At 42.7% G+C, this 19,650-nt stretch overlaps 1 protein-coding gene across 2 annotated transcripts in view; it reads right to left on the minus strand.

Moving 5' to 3' along the window:
- LOC139750829 (uncharacterized) overlaps positions 1-19,650 on the minus strand; it is a 210,227-nt gene that overhangs the window by 127,297 nt on the left and 63,280 nt on the right. For both annotated transcript variants that reach the window (XM_071665603.1, XM_071665602.1), the window contains exon 4: positions 4,489-4,656. In XM_071665603.1, coding sequence (XP_071521704.1) covers positions 4,489-4,656 — 168 coding nt within the window. The remainder of the gene's footprint in view (positions 1-4,488; positions 4,657-19,650) is intronic.

Raw genomic sequence — 19,650 nt, forward strand, 5'->3', positions numbered from 1 at the left:
CTTACCTCCCAAGTGACTTGTCCCTCAACCCTACTGAACCTAACAACCTTGCTCATATTCACATTTACTCTCAGCTTTCTTTTTTCACACACTTTACCAAACTCATTCACAAGCTTCTGCAGTTTCTCATCCGAATCAACCACCAGCACTGTATCATCGGTGAACAACAACTGACTCACTTCCTAAGCCTTCTCATCCACAACTGACTGCATACTTGCCCCTCTAACACTTTGCATTCACCTCCCTAACAACCCCATCCACAAAACCCCTGCCGCAAACCAACATTCACTAGGAACCAATCACTTTCCTCTCTTACTACTCGCACACATGCCTTACATCCTTGATAAAAACTTGTCACTGCTTCTAGCAACTTACCTCCCACACCATATACTCTTAATACCTTCCATAAAGCATCTCTATCAACTCTATCATATGCCTTCTCTAGATCCATAAATGCAACACACAAATTTGTTTTTCTAATATTTCTCACATATGTTCTTCAAAGCAAACACCTGCTCCACACATCCTCTACCACTTCTAAAACCACACTGCTCTTCACCAATCTGATACTCTGTACATACCTTCACCCTCTCAATCAATACCCTCTCATATAATTTCCCAGGAATAATCAACAAACTTATACCTCTGTAATTTGAACACTCACCTTTATCGCCTTTGCCTTTGTACAATGGCACAATGCATTCATTCCGCCAACCTTCAGGCACTTCACCATGAATCATACATACACTTAATTTCCTCATCAACCATTCAACAACACAGTCACCCCTTTTTTTAATAGATTCCACTGCAACACCATCCAAACCCACCAACTTGCCAGCTTTCATCCTCCGCAAAGCTTTCACAACCTCATCTCTGTTTACCAAATCATTCTCTATGAAACTCTCACTTCACACACCACCTCGACTAAAACACCCTATATCTGCCACTCTATCATCTAACACATTCAACAAACCTTCAAAATATTCACTCCACCTCCTTCTCACTTCACCACTACTTGTTATTAACTCCCCATTAGCCCCCTTCACCAATGTTCCCAGTTGTTCTCTTGTCTTTTGCACTTTATTTACCTCCTTCCAAAACATCTTTTTTTTTTTTCGCTGTCTCCCACGTTTGCAAGGTAGCGCAAGGAAACAGACGAAAGAAATGGCCCAACCCACCCCCATACACAATGTACACACACACACGCAAATATACATACCTATACATCTCAATGTACACATATATATACACACACAGACACATACATATATACCCATGCACACAATTCACACTGTCTGCCCCTATTCATTCCCATCGCCACCTCGCCACACATGGAATAACATCCCCCTCCCCCCTCATGTGTGCGAGGTAGCTCTAGGAAAAGACAACAAAGGCCCCGTTCGTTCACACTCAGTCTCCAGCTGTCACGCAATAATGCCCGAAACCACAGCTCCCTTTCCACATCCAGGCCCCACACAACTTTCCATGGTTTACCCCAGACGCTTCACATGCCCTTATTCAATCCACTGACAGCACGTCAACCCCGGTATACCACATCGATCCAATTCACTCTATTCCTTGCCCGCCTTTCACCCTCCTGCATGTTCAGGCCCCGATCACACAAAATCTTTTTCACTCCATCTTTCCACCTCCAATTTGATCTCCCACTTCTCCTCGTTCCCTCCACCTCTGACACATATATCCTCTTCATCTTTTTATTCTCCCTAAAATTTAACGATACTCTCTCACCCCAACTCTCATTTGCCTTCCTGGTGCTACCTCACTAACATGGGAAGTGGCGATCAAACATAATAGATAATAAACATGTACATATATCCATTTCCCAGGGATAGGGGAGAAAGAATACTTCCCAAGCATTCCCCACATGTCGTAGAAGGTGACTAAATGGGATGGAAGCAGTGTTCTAGAAACCCTCCCCTCCTTGTATTTTAACTTTCTAAAAGGGGAAACAGAAAGAGTCATGCAGGGAGTGCTCATCCTCCTCAAAGGCTCAGATTAGGGTGTCTAAAAGTGTGTGGAGGTAACTAAGATGAGAAAAAAGGAGAGATAGGTAGTATGTTTGAGGAGGGAATGTGGATGTTTTGGCTCTGAGTGAAACGAATCTCAAGGGTAAAGGGGAAGAGTGGTTTGAAAATGTCTTAGGAGTAAAGACAGGGTTTAGCGAGAGGACAAGAACAAAGGAAGGAGTAGCACTCCTCCTGAAGCAGGAGTTGTGGGAATATGTGATAGAATGTAAGAAAGTAAATGCTGGATTGATATGGGTAAAACTGAAAGTAGGTGGAGAGAGATGGGTGATTATTGGTGCCCATACACCTGGTCATGAGTGGAAAGATCATGAGAGGCAAGTGTTTTGGGAGCAGCTGAGTGAGTGTGTTAGCAGCTTTGATACTCAAGACCAGGTTATAGTGATGGGTAATTTGAATGCAAAGGTAAGTAATATGGCAGTTGAGGGTATGATTGGTGTACATGGGGTTTTAAGTGTTCTAAATGGAAATGGTGAAGAGCTTGTAGATTTATGTGCTGAAATAGGACTGGTGATTAGGAATACCTGGTTTAAAAAGAGAGATATACATAAGTATACATATGTAAATATGAGAGATGGCCAGAGAGCATTATTAGATTACTTGTTAATTGATAGCGTGTGCAAGAGAAACTTTTGGATGTTAATGTGCTGAGAGGGGCAACGGAAGGGATATCTGATCATTATCTTGTGGAGGCAAAGGTGAAGATTTGTAGAGGTTTTCAGAAAAGAAGAGAGAATGTTAGGGTGAAGACAGTAAGTGAGCTTGGAAGGGAGAAAGGTGGGAGGTGGGCACATTAGAAAGGGTAGTGAGTGGTGGGATGAAGAAGTAAGATTAGTAGTGAAAGAGAAGAGAGAGGCATTTGGACGATTTTTGCACGGAAATAGTGCAAATGACTGGGAGATGTATGAAAGAAAGAATCAGGAGGTGAAGAGAAAGGTGTAAGAGGTGAAAAAGCTACTCCCTGCTTCAGCAAGGTAGTGCCAGGAAAACAGACAAATTGAAATACAAGGGGAGGGTGGCCAGCACCCCACTCCCACCTCATTTAGTCACCTCTTATGACACATATTCTTTTTCCCCTATCCCCAGGGCCTGGGAAGTGAATCGGTTGTTGTTCACCAATGATACAGCACTGGTGGCTGATTCGAGTGAGAAACTGCACAAGTCTGAGACTGATTTTGGAAATGTAAAAGAATAAAGTTAAGTGTAAATATGAATAAGAGGAAGGTTATTAGTTTGAGCAGGGATTGGGGAAAATTCAGCTGGGATGTAAGTTTGAATGGAGGAAAACTGGAGGAAGTGAAGTGTTTAGATATCTGGGAGTGAACTTAGCTGTGAATGGAACCACAGAAGCAGAAGTGAGTTACAGTGTGGGAAAGGGGGCAAAGGTTCTGGGAATGATGAAGAATGTGTGGAAAGAGAGAACATTATCTCAGAGAGCAAAAAATGAATATGTTTGAAAAAATAGTAGTTCCAACAATATCATATGGTTGCGAGGCATAGGCTATAGAAAGAGATGTGTGGAGGAAGGTGGATGTGTTGGAAATTAAATATTTGTGGACATTAAGTAGTGTGAGATGGTTTGATTGAATAAGTAATGAAATGGTAAGAGAGATGTGTAGTAATAAAAAGTGTGGTTGAGAGAGCAGAAGAGGGTGTGTTGAAATGATCTGGACATACGGAGAGAAAATATAAGGAAAGTTTGACAAAGAAGATATATGTGTCAGAAGTGAAGGGAGCAATGAGAAGTGGAAGACCAAGTTGGAGGTGGAAGGACAGAGTGAAAATGATTTTGAACATAGAGGAGGGTGAGAGGTGTGCAAGGAATAGAGTAAACTGGAACAATGTGGTATACTGGGATTGATGTGCTGTCAATGGACTGAAGCAAGGCATGTGAAATGAAACATCATAAGTTCCCAAGTGCAATTTTGTGCAATGATTACATAATCGGGGAGGTACAGGAAAGATATATAACAGTCAGATGACATACAACAAAGAGACGTAGCTAGGATGCCATTTGGTGAAAAAGTGCCTACCCAAATGGAGTTTGGACGCATTCAAGTCTGGCAACATGCATATCATGAAATCTATCATTTGGACAAGAAAGGGACGTTTACAAATTTTATCAACAATAAAGCTATCCAATTTGTATAGACATTCACTAATATTAATGCTACAATTCTATGTGTATTCAATAACAGAAGATTCAATGATATATGGTTTTTCTAACCATATGGAAATGTTCTTTTGCCTTCCTTGTGGACAAAATATGTTTCTGATCCATTGTTTGAGAATGCAGCGTCCATTTATAACTCTTGTATAGAAAAATACATTTTGACAGCTTTGATTAAAGTTAAATTTTCCAGGAATGCATTGATGACATTAATGAAGGAATGGACTTCCCATACTATATAACTTACATTGGCCTTCAATAATCTTTACTTACTTGTATCAAATTATCAACATCATTTTTATCTGCTGTTTCAAGATCCTGGGATAATGAGTCAAGCACCACTTCATCTGCCTTCACATTCAGGTGACAGATATCTCTTCGTAACTGCTGTCTCAAGCTTAATGAGATATCAGTGGCATTTCGGGTTATCACATCTGTCATCTGTCAAATGTGAATTCTGTAAATAACAAGATCATAGTTTTCACACCTTAACATAAAATGTAATAACCATTCCATTTCTGCCATGAACTACAATGTGGTAAGAGATACACTCATAAAGTAGTTTCTTTAGTTTAGAATCTAAAGGAATTTTCAGCAATTAAAAGTACTTCAAAATTACACTTACACAAACTGGAGACGAAAACAAGATCCATCTTTTTGAGGATGATATTTTCCTAAAAAGTCTATCACATACAACTCCAAATACTAAATGCTTACATCTGTTAAAGAACTCTACTGATCAGACAGGTGTCATTTTATTGCAGCTGTGCCTGATAACCAGTTTACAGCTTATTGGTTTGCGTACTTATACTTTTTCCCACCCTATATAAAAACAAGGAACACGCAAAACAACACCTTCAATGCTCAGGTGCTGACAACCCCATGTAACACAAATCAAAAATATATCATCAGGAAGAATATTCTCATTCAAGGTTACAGACGTCTTAGTTTGGCTACTTATTTATTTATTTATTTTACTTTGTCGTTGTCTCCCGCGTTAGCAAGGTAGCGCAAGGAAACATATAATCACCAATCTCTCTCAATCAACTTTCAATTTTACCCATATCAATCTAGTTTACTTTCTTACACTCTATCACATACTCCCACAACTCCTGTTTCAGGAGTAGTGCTACTCCTTCCCTTGCTCTTGTCATCTCACTAACTCCTGACTTTACTCCCAAGACATTCCCAAACCACTCTTCCCCTTTACCCTTGAGCTTCATTTCACTCAGAGCCAAAACATCCAGGTTCCTTTCCTCAAACATACTACCTATCTCTCCTTTTTTCTCATCTTGGTTACATTCACACACATTTAGACACCCCAGTATGAGCATCTGAGGAGGATGAGCACTCCCCGTGTGACTCCTTCTTCTGATTCCCCTTTTAGAAAGTTAAGATACAAGGAAGGGAGGGTTTCCAGCCCCCCGCTCCCATCCCCTTTAGTCGCCTTCTACGACATGTGAGGAATGCGTGGGAAGTATTCTTTCTCCCCTACCCCTAGGGATAAATATATATTATTATTATTATTATTACTATTATTATTATTATCATTATCATTATTATAATTATTATTTTGCTTTGTCGCTGTCTCCCGCTTTAGCGAGGTAGCGCAAGGAAACAGACGAAAGAATGGCCCAATCCACCCACATACACATATATATGCATACACGTCCACACACGCAAACATACATACATATACATCTCAACGTATACATATGTATATACACACACAGACATATGCATATATACACATGTACATAATTCATACTGTCTGTCTTTATTCATTCCCATCGCCACCTTGCCACACATGAAATAACAACCCCCCTCCCCCCTCATGTGTGCGAGGTAGCACTAGGAAAACACAACAAATGCCACATTCGTTCACACTAAGTCTCCAGCTGTCATGTAATAATGCATCGAAACCACAGCTCCCTTTCCACATCCAGGCCGCACACAACTTTCCATGGTTTACCCCAGAAGCTTCACATGCCTTGGTTCAATCCATTGACAGCATGTCGACCCCGGTATACCACATCGTTCCAATTCACTCGATTCCTTGCACGCCTTCCACCCTACTGCATGTTCAGGCCCCAATCACTCAAAATCTCATTCACTCCATCTTTCCACCTCCAATTTGGTCTCCCACTTCTCCTCGTTCCCTCCACCTCTGACACATATATCCTCTTGGTCAATCTTTCCCCACTCATTCTCTCCATGTGACCAAACCATTTCAATACACCCTCTTCTGCTCTCTCAACCACGCTCTTTTTATTTCCACAAAGCTCTCTTACCCTATTATTACTTACTCTATCAAACCACCTCACACCACATATTGTCCTCAAACATCTCAGTTCCAGCACATACACCCTCCTACGCACAACTCTATCTATAGCCCACACCTCGCAACCATATAACATTGTTGGAACCACTATTCCCTCAAACATACCCATTTTTGCTTTCCAAAATAATGTTCTCGACTTCCACACATACTTCAACACTCCCAGAACTTTCGCTCCCTCCCCCACAGTATGATTCACTTCCGCTTCCATGGTTCCATCCGCTGACAAATCCACTCCCAGATATCTAAAACACTTCACTTCCTCCAGTTTTTCTCCATTCAAACTTACCTCCCAATTGACGTGACCCTCAACCCTACTGTACCTAACAACCTTGCTCTTATTCATATTTGCTCTCAGCTTTCTCCTTTCATACACTTTACCAAACTCAGTCACCAGCTTCTGCAGTTTCTCACATGAATCAGCCACCAGCGCTGTATCATCAGTGAACAACAACTGACTCACTTCCCAAGCTCTCTCATCCACAACAGACTGCATACTTGCCCTTCTTTCCAAAACTCTTGCATTCACCTCACCAACAACCCCATCCATAGACAATCAAACAACCATGGAGACATCATACACTCCTGCTGCAAACCTACATTCACTGAGAACCAATCACTTTCCTCTCTTCCTTCATGTACACATGATTTATATCCTCGATAAAAACTTTTCACTGCTTCATTCAACTTGCCTCCCACACCATATATTCTTAATACCTTCCACAGAGCATCTCTATCAACTCTATCATATACCTTCTCCAGATCCATAAATGCTACATACATCCATTTGCTTTTCTAAGTATTTCTCACATACATTCTTCAAAGCAAACACCTGATCCACACATCCTCTACCACTTCTGAAACCACACTGCTCTTCCCCAATCTGACACTCTGTACATGCCTTCACCCTCTCAATCAATACCCTTCCATATAATTTCCCAGGAATACTCAACAAACTTATACCTCTGTAATTTAAGCACTCACTTTTATCCCCTTTCCCTTTGTACAATGGCACTATGTAAGCATTCTGCCAATCCTCAGGCACCTCACCATGAGTCAAACATACATTAAATAACCTCACCAACCAGTCAACAATACAGTCACCCCCTTTTTTAATAAATTCCACTGCAGTATCATCCAAACCCACTGCCTTGCCAGCTTTCATCTTCCGCAAAGCTTTTACTACCTCTTCTCTGTTTACCAAATCATTCTCCCTAACCCTCTCACTTTGAACACCACCTCGACCAAAACACCCTATATCTGCCACTCTATCATCAAACACATTCAACAAACCTTCAAAATACTCACTCCATCTCCTTCTCACATCACCACTATTTGTTATCACCTCCCCATTAGCCCCCTTCACTGAAGTTCCCATTTGTTCCCTTGTCTTACGCACTTTATTTACCTCCTTCCAAAACACCTTTTTATTCCCCAATCAAATACATTTATTTTGCTTTGTCGCTGTCTCCCGCGTTAGCGAGGTAGCACAAGGAAACAGACGAAAGAAATGGCCTAACCCACCCACATACACATGTATATACATACACGTCCACACACGCAAATACACATACCTATACATCTCAATGTACATATATATATACACAAACAGACATATACATATATACACATGTACATAATTCATACTTTCTGCCTTTATTTATTCCCATCGCCACATTACCACACATTGAATAACAACCCCCTCCCCCTCATGTGTGCGAGGTAGCGCTAGGAAAAGACAACAAAGGCCCCGTTCGTTCACACTCAGTCTCTGGCTGTCATGTAATAATGCATCGAAACCACAGCTCCCTTTCCATATCCAGGCCCCACACAACTTTCCATGGTTTATCCCAGACGCTTCACATGCCCTGGTTCAATCCATTGACAGCACGTCGACCCCGGTATATCACATCGTTCCAATTCACTCTATTCCTTACACGCCTTTCACCCTCCTGCATGTTTAGGCCCCGATCACTCAAAATCTTTTTCACTCCATCTTTCCACCTCCAATTTGGTCTCCCACTTCTCCTCATTCCCTCCACCTCCGACACATATATCCCCTTGGTCAATCTTTCCTCACTCATTCTCTCCATGTGACCAAACCATTTCAAAACACCCTCTTCTGCTCTCTCAACCACACTCTTTAAATTTCCACACATCACTCTTACCCTTACATTACTTACTCGGTCAAACCACCTCACACCACATATTGTCCTCAAACATCTCATTTCCAGCACATCCACCCTCCTACGCACAACTCTATCCATAGCCCACGCCTCGCAGCCATACAGAATTGTTGGAACCACTATTCCTTCAAACACACATTTTTCCTCTCCGAGATAATGTTCTCAACTTCCAAACATTCTTCAAGGCTCCCAGAATTTTCGCCCCCTCACCCACACCTATGATTCACTTCCGCTTCCATGGTTCCATCCACTGCCAGATCCACTCCCAGATATCTAAAACACTTTACTTCCTCCAGTTTTTCTCCATTCAAACTTACCTCCCAATTGACTTGACCCTCAACCCTACTGTACCTAATAACCTTGCTCTTATTCACATTTACTCTTAACTTTCTTCTTTCACACACTTTACCAAACTCAGTCACCAGCTTCTGCAGTTTCTCACATGAATCAGCCACCAGCGCTACATCATCAGCGAACAACAACTGACTCACTTCCCAAGCTCTCTCATCCCCAACAGATGGCATACTTGCTCCTCTTTCCAAAACTCTTGCATTCACCTCCCTAACAATCCCATCCATAAACACACTCCTGCCGCAAACCTACATTCACTGAGAGACATCACACACCCCTGCCGCAAACCTACATTCACTGAAAACCAATCACTTTCCTCTCTTCCTACTCGTACACATGCCTTACATCCTCGATAAAAACTTTTCACTGCTTCTAACAACTTGCCTCCCACACCATATATTCTTAATACTTTCCACAGAGCATCTCTGTGAACTCTATCATATGCCTTCTCCAGATCCATAAATGCTACATACAAATCCATTTGCTTTTCTAAGTATTTCTCACATACATTCTTCAAAGCAAACACCTGATCCACACATCCTCTACCACTTCTGAAATCACACTGCTCTTCCCCAATCTGATGCTCTGTACATGCCTTCACCCTCTCAATCAATACCCTCCCACATAATTTACCAGGAATACTCAACAAACTTATACCTCTGTAATTTGAGAACTCACTCTTATCCCCTTTGCCTTTGTACAATGGCACTATGCAAGCATTCCGCCAATCCTCAGGCACCTCACCATGAATCATACATACATTAAATAACCTTACCAACCAGTCAACAATACAGTCACCCCCTTTATTAATAAATTCCACTGCAATACCATCCAAACCTGCTGCCTTGCCGGCTTTCATCTTACGCAAAGCTTTTACTACCTCTTCTCTGTTTACCAAATGATTTTCCCTGATCCTCTCAATTTGCACACCACCTCGACCAAAACACCCTATATCTGCCACTCTATCATCAAACACATTCAACAAACCTTCAAATACTCACTCCATCTTCTCACATCACCACTACTTGTTATCACCTCCCCATTAGCCCCCTTCACTGAAGTTCCCATTTGCTCCCTTGTCTTATGCACTTTACTTACCTCCTTCCAAAACATCTTTTCATTCTCCCTGAAATTTAATGATACTCTCTCACCCCAACTCTCATTTGCCCTCTTTTTCACTTCTTGCACCTTTCTCTTGACCTCCTGCCTCTTTCATACATCTCCCACTCATTTGCATTTTTTCCCTGCAAAAATCATCCAAATGCCTCTCTCTTCTCTTTCACTAATAATCTTACTTCGTCATCCCACCACTCACTACCCGTTCTAATCAACCCACCTCCCATGCTTCTCATGCCACAAGCATCTTTTGTGCAAGCCATCATTGCTTCCCTAAATACATCCCATTCCTCCCCCACTCCCCTTACCTCCTTTGTTCTCACCTTTCTCCATTCTGTACTCAGTCTCTCCTGGTACTTCCTCACACAAGTCTCCTTCCCAAGCTCCTTTACTCTCAGCACTCTATTCACCCCCAACATTCTCTCTTCTTTTCTGAAAACCCCTACAAATCTTCACCTTTGCCTCCACAAGATAATGATCAGACATCCCTCCAGTTGCATCTCTCAGCACATTAACATCCAAAAGTCTCTCTTTCGCGCGCCTATCAATTAACACTTAATCCAATAATGCTCTCTGGCCATCTCTCCTACTTACATACATTTTTTTTTTTTTTTTTTTTTATACCTCGTCGCTGTCTCCCGCGTTTGCGAGGTAGCGCAAGGAAACAGACGAAAGAAATGGCCCAACCCCCCCCATACACATGTACATACACACGTCCACACACGCAAATATACATACCTACACAGCTTTCCATGGTTTACCCCGGACGCTTCACATGCCCTGTTTCAATCCACTGACAGCACATCAACCCCTGTATACCACATCGCTCCAATTCACTCTATTCCTTGCCCTCCTTTCACCCTCCTGCATGTTCAGGCCCCGATCACACAAAATCCTTTTCACTCCATCTTTCCACCTCCAATTTGGTCTCCCTCTTCTCCTCGTTCCCTCCACCTCCGACACATATATCCTCTTGGCCAATCTTTCCTCACTCATTCTCTCCATGTGCCCAAACCATTTCAAAACACCCTCTTCTGCTCTCTCAACCATGCTCTTTTTATTTCCACACATCTCTCTTACACTTACATTACTCACTCGATCAAACCACCTCACACCACACATTGTCCTCAAACATCTCATTTCCAGCACATCCATCCTCCTGCGAACAACTCTATCCATAGCCCACGCCTCGCAACCATACAACATTGTTGGAACCACTATTCCTTCAAACATACCCATTTTTGCTTTCCGAGATAATGTTCTCGACTTCCACACATTTTTCAAGGCTCCCAAAATTTTCGCCCCCTCCCCCACCCAATGATCCACTTCCGCTTCCATGGTTCCATCCGCTGACAGATCCACTCCCAGATATCTAAAACACTTCACTTCCTCCAGTTTTTCTCCATTCAAACTCACCTCCCAATTGACTTGACCCTCAACCCTACTGTACCTAATAACCTTGCTCTTATTCACATTTACTCTTAACTTTCTTCTTCCACACACTTTACCAAACTCCGTCACCAGCTTCTGCAGTTTCTCACATGAATCCGCCACCAGCGCTGTATCATCAGCGAACAACAACTGACTCACTTCCCAAGCTCTCTCATCCCCAACAGACTTCATACTTGCCCCTCTTTCCAAAACTCTTGCATTCACCTCCCTAACAACCCCGTCCATAAACAAATTAAACAACCATGGAGACATCACACACCCCTGCCGCAAACCTACATTCACTGAGAACCAGTCACTTTCCTCTCTTCCTACACGTACACATGCCTTACATCCTCGATAAAAACTTTTCACTGCTTCTAACAACTTGCCTCCCACACCATATATTCTTAATACCTTCCACAGAGCATCTCTATCAACTCTATCATATGCCTTCTCCAGATCATAAATGCTACATACAAATCCATTTGCTTTTCTAAGTATTTCTCACATACATTCTTCAAAGCAAACACCTGATCCACACATCCTCTACCACTTCTGAAACCACACTGCTCTTCTCCAATCTGATGCTCTCTACATGCCTTCACCCTCTCAATCAATACCCTCCCATATAATTTACCAGGAATACTCAACAAACTTATACCTCTGTAATTTGAGCACTCACTCTTATCCCCTTTGCCTTTGTACAATGGCACTATGCACGCATTCCGCTAATCCTCAGGCACCTCACCGTGAGTCATACATACATTAAATAACCTTACCAACCAGTCAACAATACAGTCACCCCCTTTTTTAATAAATTCCACTGCAATACCATCCAAACCTGCTGCCTTGCCGGCTTTCATCTTCCGCAAAGCTTTTACTACCTCTTCTCTGTTTACCAAATCATTTTCCCTAACCCTCTCACTTTGCACACCACCTTGACCAAAACACCCTCTATCTGCCACTCTATCATCAAACACATTCAACAAACCTTCAAAATACTCACTCCATCTCCTTCTCACATCACCACTACTTGTTATCACCTCCCCATTTGCGCCCTTCACTGAAGTTCCCATTTGCTCCCTTGTCTTACGCACTTTATTTACCTCCTTCCAGAACATCTTTTTATTCTCCCTAAAATTTAATGATACTCTCTCACCCCAACTCTCATTTGCCCTTTTTTTCACCTCTTGCACCTTTCTCTTGACCTCCTGTCTCTTTCTTTTATACATCTCCCACTCAACTGCATTTTTTCCCTGCAAAAATCGTCCAAATGCCTCTCTCTTCTCTTTCACTAATACTCTTACTTCTTCATCCCACCACTCACTACCCTTTCTAATCAACCCACCTCCCACTCTTCTCATGCCAGAAGCATCTTTTGCGCAATCCATCACTGATTCCCTAAATACATCCCATTCCTCCCCCACTCCCCTTACTTCCATTGTTCTCACCTTTTTCCATTCTGTACTCAGTCTCTCCTGGTACTTCCTCACACAAGTCTCCTTCCCAAGCTCACTTACTCTCACCACCCTCTTCACCCCAACATTCACTCTTTTTTTAGCTTAGACATTGAAGCTTATTGATACAGTGGTTAAATTGATGAGAACTACTATTGTCTTTTGTGTAAATAAATTAAACATTTCCTTTTTCCATAGCCAGAGGTTGAACCATTATGTGACATTCATTTTTTTCTCTTCATTTCAAGCTAGAAGTTTCAGTTTTCTAAATTGTTTCTTACATTTTTCATATGTATATATATGTATGTGTGTGTGTGTATATGTGTATATATATATATATGTATATTATCCCTGGGGATAGGGGTGAAAGAATACTTCGCACGCATTCCTCGCGTGTCGTAGAAAGCGACTAGAGAGGACGGGAGCGGGGGGCCAGAAATCCTCCCCTCCTTGTATTTTTTTAACTTTCTAAAATGGGAAATAGAATATATATATATATATATATATTTTTTTTTTTTTTTTTTTTTTTTTTATACTTTGTCGCTGTCTCCCGCGTTTGCGAGGTAGCGCAAGGAAACAGACGAAAGAAATGGCCCAACCCCCCCCCCCCCCCATACACATGTACATACACACGTCCAGACACGCAAATATACATACCTACACAGCTTTCCATGGTTTACCCCAGACGCTTCACATGCCTTGCTTCAATCCACTGACAGCACGTCAACCCCTGTATACCACATGACTCCAATTCACTCTATTTCTTGCCCTCCTTTCACCCTCCTGCATGTTCAGGCCCCGATCACACAAAATCTTTTTCACTCCATCTTTCCACCTCCAATTTGGTCTCCCTCTTCTCCTCGTTCCCTCCACCTCCGACACATATATCCTCTTGGTCAATCTCTCCTCACTCATTCTCTCCATGTGCCCAAACCATTTCAAAACACCCTCTTCTGCTCTCTCAACCACGCTCTTTTTATTTCCACACATATCTCTCACCCTTACGTTACTTACTCGATCAAACCACCTCACACCACACACTGTCCTCAAACATCTCATTTCCAGCACATCCATCCTCCTGCGCACAACTCTATCCATAGCCCACGCCTCGCAACCATACAACATTGTTGGAACCACTATTCCTTCAAACATACCCATTTTTGCTTTCCGAGATAGTGTTCTCGACTTCCGCACATTCTTCAAGGCTCCCAGAATTTTCGCCCCCTCCCCCACCCTATGATCCACTTCCGCTTCCATGGTTCCATCCGCTGACAGATCCACTCCCAGATATCTAAAACACTTCACTTCCTCCTGGGGATATGGGAGAAAGAATACTTCCCACGCATTCCTCACTTGTCGTAAAAGGCGACTAAAGGGGACGGGAGCTGTGGGCCAGAAACCCTCCCCTCCTTGTATTTTAACATTCTAAAAGTGGAAACAGAAGGAGTCATGCGGGGAATGCTCATCCTCCTCGAAGGCTCAGATTGGGATGTTTAAATGTGTGTGGATGTAACCAAGATGAGAAAAAAGGAGAGATAGGTAGTATGTTTGAGGAAAGGAACCTGCATGTTTTGGCTCTGAGTGAAAGGAAGCTCAAGGGTAAAGGGGAAGAGTGGTTTGGGAATGTCTTGGGAGTAAAGTCAGGGGTTAGTGAGAGTTATTAGGTACAGTAGGGTTGAGGGTCAAGTCAATTGGAAGGTGAGTTTGAATGGAGAAAAACTGGAGGAAGTGAAGTGTTTTAGATACCTGGGAGTGGATCTGGCAGCGGATGGAACCATGGAAGCGGAAGTGGATCATAGGGTGGGGGAGGGGGCGAAAATTCTGGGAGCCTTGAAGAATGTGCGGAAGTCGAGAACACTATCTCGGAAAGCAAAAATGGGTATGTTTGAAGGAATAGTGGTTCCAACAATGTTGTATGGTTGCGAGGCGTGGGCTATGGATAGAGTTGTGCGCAGGAGGATGGATGTGCTGGAAATGAGATGTTTGAGGACAGTGTGTGGTGTGAGGTGGTTTGATCGAGTAAGTAACGTAAGGGTGAGAGATATGTGTGGAAATAAAAAGAGCGTGGTTGAGAGAGCAGAAGAGGGTGTTTTGAAATGGTTTGGGCACATGGAGAGAATGAGTGAGGAAAGATTGACCAAGAGGATATATGTGTCGGAGGTGGAGGGAACGAGGAGAAGAGGGAGACCAAATTGGAGGTGGAAAGATGGAGTGAAAAAGATTTTGTGTGATTGGGGCCTGAACATGCAGGAGGGTGAAAGGAGAGCAAGGAATAGAGAGAATTGGAGCGATGTGGTATACCGGGGTTGACGTGCTGTCAGTGGATTGAATCGGGGCATGTGAAGCGTCTGGGGTAACCCATGGAAAGCTGTGTAGGTATGTATATTTGCGTGTGTGGACGTATGTATATACATGTGTATGGGTTGGGCCATTTCTTTCGTCTGTTTCCTTGCGCTACCTCGCACACGCGGGAGACAGCGACAACAAAAAAAAAAATATATATATATATATATATATATATATCGTCCAAATGCCTCTCTCTTCTCTTTCACTAATACTCTTACTTCTTCATCCCACCACTCACTACCCTTTCTAATCAACCCACCTCCCACTCTTCTCATGCCACAAGCATCTTTTGCGCAATCCATCACTGATTCCCTAAATACATCCCATTCCTCCCCCACTCCCCTTACTTCCATTGTTCTCACCTTTTTCCATTCTGTACTCAGTCTCTCCTGGTACTTCCTCACACAAGTCTCCTTCCCAAGCTCACTTACTCTCACCACCCTCTTCACCCCAACATTCACTCTTCTTTTCTGAAAACCCATACAAATATTCACCTTAGCCTCCACAAGATAATGATCAGACATCCCTCCAGTTGCACCTCTCAGCACATTAACATCCAAAAGTCTCTCTTTCGCGCGCCTGTCAATCAAAACGTAATTCAATAACGCTCTCTGGCCATCTCTCCTACTTACATAAGTATACTTATGTATATCTCGCTTTTTAAACCAGGTATTCCCAATCATCAGTCCTTTTTCCGCACATAAATCTACAAGCTCTTCACCATTTCCATTTACAACACTGAACACCCCATGTATACCAATTATTCCCTCAACTGCCACATTACTCACCTTTGCATTCAAATCACCCAACACTATAACCCGGTCTCGTGCATCAAAACTCATTCAGCTGCTCCCAAAACACTTGCCTCTCATGATCTTTCTTCTCATGACCAGGTGCATATGCACCAATAATCACCCAGGAAAAAAATACAATTGAGTGGGAGACGTATAAAAGAAAGAGACAGGAGGTCAAGAGAAAGGTGCAAGAGGTGAAAAAAAGGGCAAATGAGAGTTGGGGTGAGAGAGTATCATTAAATTTTAGGGAGAATAAAAAGATGTTCTGGAAGGAGGTAAATAAAGTGCGTAAGACAAGGGAGCAAATGGGAACTTCAGTGAAGGGCGCAAATGGGGAGGTGATAACAAGTAGTGGTGATGTGAGAAGGAGATGGAGTGAGTATTTTGAAGGTCTGTTGAAAGTGTTTGATGATAGAGTGGCAGATAAAGGGTGTTTTGGTCGAGGTGGTGTGCAAAGTGCGAGGGTTAGGGAAAATGATTTGGTAAACAGAGAAGAGGTAGTAAAAGCTTTGCGGAAGATGAAAGCCGGCAAGGCAGCAGGTTTGGATGGTATTGCAGTGGAATTTATTAAAAAAGGGGGTGACTGTATTGTTGACTGGTTGGTAAGGTTATTTAATGTATGTATGACTCATGGTGAGGTGCCTGAGGATTGGCGGAATGCGTGCATAGTGCCGTTGCACAAAGGCAAAGGGGATAAGAGTGAGTGCTCAAATTACAGAGGTATAAGTTTGTTGAGTATTCCTGGCAAATTATATGGGAGGGTATTGATTGAGAGGGTGAAGGCATGTACAGAGCATCAGATTGGGGAAGAGCAGTGTGGTTTCAGAAGTGGTAGAGGATGTGTGGATCAGGTGTTTGCTTTAAAAATGTATGTGAGAAATACTTAGAAAAGCAAATGGATTTGTATGTAGAATTTATGGATCTGGAGAAGGCATATGATAGAGTTGATAGAGATGCTCTGTGGAAGGTATTAAGAATATATGGTGTGGGAGGCAAGTTGTCAGAAGCAGTGAAAAGTTTTTATCGAGGATGTAAGGCATGTGTACGTGTAGGAAGAGAGGAAAGTGATTGGTTCTCAGTGAATGTAGGTTTGTGGCAGGGGTGTGTGATGTCTCCATGGTTGTTTAATTTGTTTATGGATGGGGTTGTTAGGGAGGTGAATGCAAGAGTTTTGGAAAGAGGGGCAAGTATGAAGTCTGTTGGGGATGAGAGAGCTTGGGAAGTGAGTCAGTTGTTGTTCGCTGATGATACAGCGCTGGTGGCTGATTCATGTGAGAAACTGCAGAAGCTGGTGACTGAGTTTGGTAAAGTGTGCGAAAGAAGAAAGTTAAGAGTAAATGTGAATAAGAGCAAGGTTATTAGGTACAGTAGGGTTGAGGGTCAAGTCAATTGGGAGGTGAGTTTGAATGGAGAAAAACTGGAGGAAGTGAAGTGTTTTAGATATCTGGGAGTGGATCTGGCAGCGGATGGAACCATGGAAGTGGAAGTGGATCATAGGGTGGGGGAGGGGGCGAAAATCCTGGGAGCCTTCAAAAATGTTTGGAAGTCGAGAATATTATCCCGGAAAGCAAAAGTGGGTATGTTTGAAGGAATAGTGGTTCCAACAATGTTGTATGGCTGCGAGGAGTGGACAATGGATAGAGTTGCGCGCAGGAGGATGGATGGGAGGTGGGTTGATTAGAACGGGTAGTGAGTGGTGGGATGACGAAGTAAGATTATTAGTGAAAGAGAAGAGAGAGGCATTTGGATGATTTTTGCAGGGAAAAAATGCAAATGAGTGGGAGATGTATGAAAGAGACAGGAGGTCAAGAGAAAGGTGCAAGAGGTGAAAAAAAGGGCAAATGAGAGTTGGGGTGAGAGACTATCAGTAAATTTTAGGGAGAATAAAAAGATGTTCTGGAAGGAGGTAAATAGGGTGCGTAAGACAAGGGAGCAAATGGGAACTTCAGTGAAGGGCGTAAATGGGGAGGTGATAACAAGTAGTGGTGATGTGAGAAGGAGATGGAATGAGTATTTTGAAGGTTTGTTGAATGTGTCTGATGACAGAGTGGCAGATATAGGGTGTTTGGGTCGAGGTGGTGTACAAAGTGAGAGGGTTAGGGAAAATGATTTGGTAAACAGAGAAGAGGTAGTAAAAGCTTTGCGGAAGATGAAAGCCAGCAAGGCAGCAGGTTTGGATGGTATTGCAGTGGAATTTATTAAAAAAGGGGGTGACTGTATTGTTGACTGGTTGGTAAGGCTATTTAATGTATGTATGACTCATGGTGAGGTGCCTGAGGATTGGCGGAATGCGTGCATAGTGCCATTGTACAAAGGCAAAGGGGATAAGAGTGAGTGCTCAAATTACAGAGGTATAAGTTTGTTGAGTATTCCTGGTAAATTATATGGGAGGGTATTGATTGAGAGGGTGAAGGCATGTACAGAGCATCAGATTGGGGAAGAGCAGTGTGGTTTCAGAAGTGGTAGAGGATGTGTGGATCAGGTGTTTGCTTTGAAGAATGTATGTGAGAAATACTTAGAAAAGCAAATGGATTTGTATGTAGCATTTATGGATCTGAAGAAGGCATACGATAGAGTTGATAGAGATGCTCTGTGGAAGGTATTAAGAATATATGGTGTGGGAGGCAAGTTGTTAGAAGCAGTGAAAAGTTTTTATCGAGGATGTAAGGCATGTGTACGTGTAGGAAGAGAGGAAAGTGATTGGTTCTCAGTGAATGTAGGTTTGCGGCAGGGGTGTGTGATGTCTCCATGGTTGTTTAATTTGTTTATGGATGGGGTTGTTAGGGAGGTAAATGCAAGAGTCTTGGAAAGAGGGGCAAGTATGAAGTCTGTTGGGGATGAGAGATCTTGGTAAGTAAGTCAGTTGTTGTTCGCTGATGATACAGCGCTGGTGGCGGATTCATGTGAGAAACTGCAGAAGCTGGTGACGGAGTTTGGTAAAGTGTGTGGAAGAAGAAAGTTAAGAGTAAATGTGAATAAGAGCAAGGTTATTAGGTACAGTAGGGTTGAGGGTCAAGTCAATTGGGAGGTGAGTTTGAATGGAGAAAAACTGGAGGAAGTGAAGTGTTTTAGATATCTGGGAGTGGATCTGGCAGCGGATGGAACCATGGAAGCGGAAGTGAATCATAGGGTGGGGGAGGGGGCGAAAATTCTGGGGGCCTTGAAGAATGTGTGGAAGTCGAGAACATTATCTCGGAAAGCAAAAATGGGTATGTTTGAAGGAATAGTAGGTTCCAACAATGTTGTATGGTTGCGAGGCGTGGGCTATGGATAGAGTTGTGCGCAGGAGGATGGATGTGCTGGAAATGAGATGTTTGAGGACAATGTGTGGTGTGAGGTGGTTTGATCGAGTGAGTAACGTAAGGGTAAGAGAGATGTGTGGAAATAAAAAGAGCGTGGTTGAGAGAGCAGAAGAG

The sequence above is a fragment of the Panulirus ornatus genome, chromosome 10, assembly GCF_036320965.1.
Source record: "Panulirus ornatus isolate Po-2019 chromosome 10, ASM3632096v1, whole genome shotgun sequence".
Taxonomy (NCBI): domain Eukaryota; kingdom Metazoa; phylum Arthropoda; class Malacostraca; order Decapoda; family Palinuridae; genus Panulirus; species Panulirus ornatus.